The sequence below is a fragment of the Vollenhovia emeryi genome, unplaced genomic scaffold (genome assembly GCF_000949405.1).
Source record: "Vollenhovia emeryi isolate VEMERY1.0 unplaced genomic scaffold, V.emery_V1.0 DF942637.1, whole genome shotgun sequence".
Classification (NCBI taxonomy): domain Eukaryota; kingdom Metazoa; phylum Arthropoda; class Insecta; order Hymenoptera; family Formicidae; genus Vollenhovia; species Vollenhovia emeryi.
Window position 1 is genome coordinate 1 of NW_011963729.1, and position 3,604 is coordinate 3,604.

A 3,604-nucleotide genomic window follows, 5' to 3' on the forward strand; every position below is an offset into this window, starting at 1 on the left:
AAATGATTTCGAAAAAAATTTATACAAATTAATGAACAACGCGGTATTTGGCAAAACAATGGAAAATGTACGGAATCATGTCGACGTCAAAACTTCTAACAAAGTGGGATGGTCGTTACGGTGCGGAGGCGATGATCTCGAAACCAAATTTTCATAGTCGCAGCATCTTTTCAGAAAATTTACTCGCCGTGGAATTGTGAAAACTCGAAGTGAAATTCAACAAGCCAATCTACGTGGGTATGTGCATTCTCGACCTGCTATCCAAGATCTGCTTGTATGAATTTCACCATGAATACATGCTGCCCCTGTACAGTGACAAGTGTAGAATCATGTATACTGATACTGACAGTCTCATATACCACGTCAAGTGCGAGGATGTATATGAGACTGTGAAACGCGATATACACAGATTCGACACGAGCGATTATCCGACAGATAACGCGTACGATATTCCACTTGTTAATAAAAAAGTGCCTGGTTTAATGAAAGATGAGAATAATGGTGCGATAATGACGGAATTCGTAGGACTCAGAGCGAAGATGTACGCGTTGAGGGTAGACGGTAAGAAAGATACAAAGAAGGCTAAAGGCGTAAAGAGTAACGTGGTAGCGCGAACGATAACGTTCGACGATTACACGCGGTGTCTCAACGATGAGATAGAAAAGACACGCCAACAGACTTGTATAAGATCGAAGCTGCATGAGGTGTACACTGTAGCCGAAACGAAAATCGCTCTGAGTCCGTACGATGACAAGCGATACGTTGTGCCCGATTCTACAGAAACGCTGCCATGGGGACATTATAAAATACCATTGTAAATATTTTATAAATTCATTTTTATAAATTCATTTTATTTGTAATCAGCATAGATATATTTTATCAACATAGATTATAATAAATGTATATCATTGTAAATATTTTATAAAATCATATTATTTGTAAGACATGTATAATAAATGTATGCCATTGTAAATATTTTATCATTTATTTATATAAGACATGTAATCAGCATAGATATTACAATAAATGTATGTTTACAAAACATTATCCGTGCATATCCATGAATTATGTGATTTATCAAGTCCCAGCCATTTCACGTAAACCTCATTTCCTCTTTTCCGCAACACTTTCTCAACGAGGTACACATCGGGATTAGCTACGCAATGTAACTCGTGTTCATAGAATCCTCCAGCGATGGGTTTTCCACAGGAATCCTCCAGTATATACGTCACGGGATTAGTTTTCTGTACTTTGCCGATTTTAAACACCTCCGTCGACCAATTTGGTGCGTAACCTTTTTCAAAGACGGTCTTAAATTTACTCACGCGTACACAGGGTCACTCAATCTGAATCGTGCGGGTGCAGCAATCTTTACGCGGCTGTACACCGTCGTCAACAGTTTGTCAGCGATCGCGGGCGTGACGTCGATGGGCCGCATACCTATAGTCCGATGCTTTCGCGCGTTGTAATCTGATACGAGACGTGACAGTGCGTCGATCCATCTATAGTTTCCATTTAATGTAAACATCTTCCACATATCGTTCTTTAGCGTGCGATTGAATCGTTCGACGACCGATGCCTTCATCACGGAATAGGTAGAATAATGGTTAATGTTATGTTTCTTCAAGAGTTTCTGCACGTTCGCATTGTAAAATTCCTTTCCATTGCCAGTTTGTAAATTTTTCGGACATCTTCCATCGACCCGAATTATCTTTGCGATTGCCGCAGTAACTTCGCATCCGCTCTTGGCCTTGAGCGGTACGACCCATGCATGCTTGCTCAGCACATCGATAACAGTAAGTATGTAGTGGTAGCCTCTGTTAAATCGCGTTTAAGGACGCATCTCAACTACATCAGCTTGCCACAGGTCGTCGTACCCGCGCACTATGACACGTCTTCGCGGAAAATTTCTTCTCGCTGGAGCGTGCAGTTCCTTCACTAATTGTCGCTTCTCAGATGTTGTCCTTTCAGCAATGAGCAAATGATTTTAAACGGGGAACGGAACAGGGACCGAACGTATATCGAACGGAACGAGGATCGACTGTACGCCGATCGGGGAACACACGTTCGCGTAACGTACGTTGAACGGGAACGGAACGGGGATCGATCGTATGTCGATCGGGAACACACGTTTGCGTAACGTACGTTGAACGGGAATGGAACGAGGATCGATCGTATGTTGATCGGGAACACAACACGTTCGCGTAATGGAGAGATTTAACTTATTGGCGATGAGTCATACGCTGAATCATTTCGTGAAGTTCGTTTATCATATTCTGCATGCTATTTTGGTGCGTTACTATCTTCCTCTCCTTCTCATCCTGTCGATCTTTCAAAATTTGTATGTTCTGTTGAACGTACCGTTTGTTGACAGCATCGTCATCATCTACAGGCAGCGCTACGCGTCGAATTTTGCATGACTTTGCATCAAAATCTGTCGCAACCACACAAAGAGCGTTATCGCGAACGTAGTTTCTAATTAATCCGCTATATTGATAGTACGAATCCGTTCCACTTCTTCCGAGCGATATTCCAAACTTGTTGATCGGCATTTCGTTGTCAATTGGTTGAATCACTCACACGCAGTTTAATTTATAATAAGTCCAGCCTCGCGGAGTTCTTCGATGATCGACATGATTTCGTTATCGTGATCATTGTGACCCGCTTGGCGAGAGGCCTCAAGCAATCGAAAACGATCTACAAGCTCGTTGGGATCGTCCCAATGAACATAATCGATCTTGTTGTTGTTTAGCGTCATGGTACACGGCATACCTTCTCCAACACCTTTTAGCAAGGGTGCAATTATATTTCTATACTTGTGTCCCTTGTTACTCTTTACAGGATTATGCATGTTGTGATCACGTCTATGTGCATTTGTTGCCAAAAGTATACTTTTGTAGTTGCATTTATCAGAATTTGTATAACTATCTTCTTCAGGAAATTGTTTGAAAATCAGTTCGTAAAGACCTTGTGTACCAGCATACTTTTTTCCATCTACGATTATATCATCGTTCTTATCCAAATCGATACGTTTGATACCAATCATCGTTCCATTGTTGCTGAAATAAACACCGTAAACACTATCTATATTGGGAGAGGCTCAATTGCGCACAGTACAATTGGACACGTTGCAATTGCACACAATGCTATTGGACACATAATGTTGCGCACAGTTCATTTGCGCACAGTTCTTTTGCGCACAGTTCATTTGGACACAGTTCTTTTGCGCACCGTACAATTGGACACCGTTGCGTTTGGACACAGGTTATCGAAATATAATTTAAAACACACAGACACACGCGTATGCATGTAGAGCCCTGTTTGGAAATTTTGTTAATTTATAAATAATAAATTTTTCTAAATCAGCGTTTGTTCAATTGGACAGTTCTTTTACGCACAGTTCAGTGTCACACAGTTCAGTGTCGCACAGTTCAGTGTCGCACAGTTCAGTGTCGCACAGTTCAGTGTCGCACAGTTCAGTTTCGCACATTTCAGTTTCGCACATTTCACTTTCGCACAATTCAGTGTAGATGCACACAAGAATATTCTGCTTTACAAAATAGTTGATTTCACTTAATTTGTTTTTCTAATTCTTGATTACTTC

General features: G+C 41.1%; 1 protein-coding gene across 1 annotated transcript; it reads right to left on the reverse strand.

Annotated features, from left to right (window-relative positions):
• Nucleotides 1-1,034: 1,034 nt before the first annotated feature.
• LOC105568152 lies at nt 1,035-2,552 on the reverse strand. Its single transcript, XM_012023578.1, has 3 exons — nt 2,362-2,552; nt 1,441-1,817; nt 1,035-1,294 (listed from the first exon to the last, which is right to left on the reverse strand). Exons 1-3 carry the CDS (start codon nt 2,550-2,552, stop codon nt 1,035-1,037), a joined length of 828 nt encoding a protein of 275 aa, XP_011878968.1.
• Between the last annotated feature and the right edge of the window lie 1,052 nt (nt 2,553-3,604).

What these genes read in the sequence shown, in the direction of transcription:
- LOC105568152 (XM_012023578.1), bottom strand. Translation starts at nt 2,552, where the DNA reads ATGCCGATCAACAAGTTTGGAATATCGCTCGGAAGAAGTGGAACGGAT. An exon ending in GACGATGCTGTCAACAAACG is followed by an intron (nt 1,818 to 2,361) that starts GTACGTTCAACA and finishes GCGATTTAACAG; the next exon opens with AGGCTACCACTACATACTTA. An exon ending in GCGAAAGCATCGGACTATAG is followed by an intron (nt 1,295 to 1,440) that starts GTATGCGGCCCA and finishes TCTTTGAAAAAG; the next exon opens with GTTACGCACCAAATTGGTCG.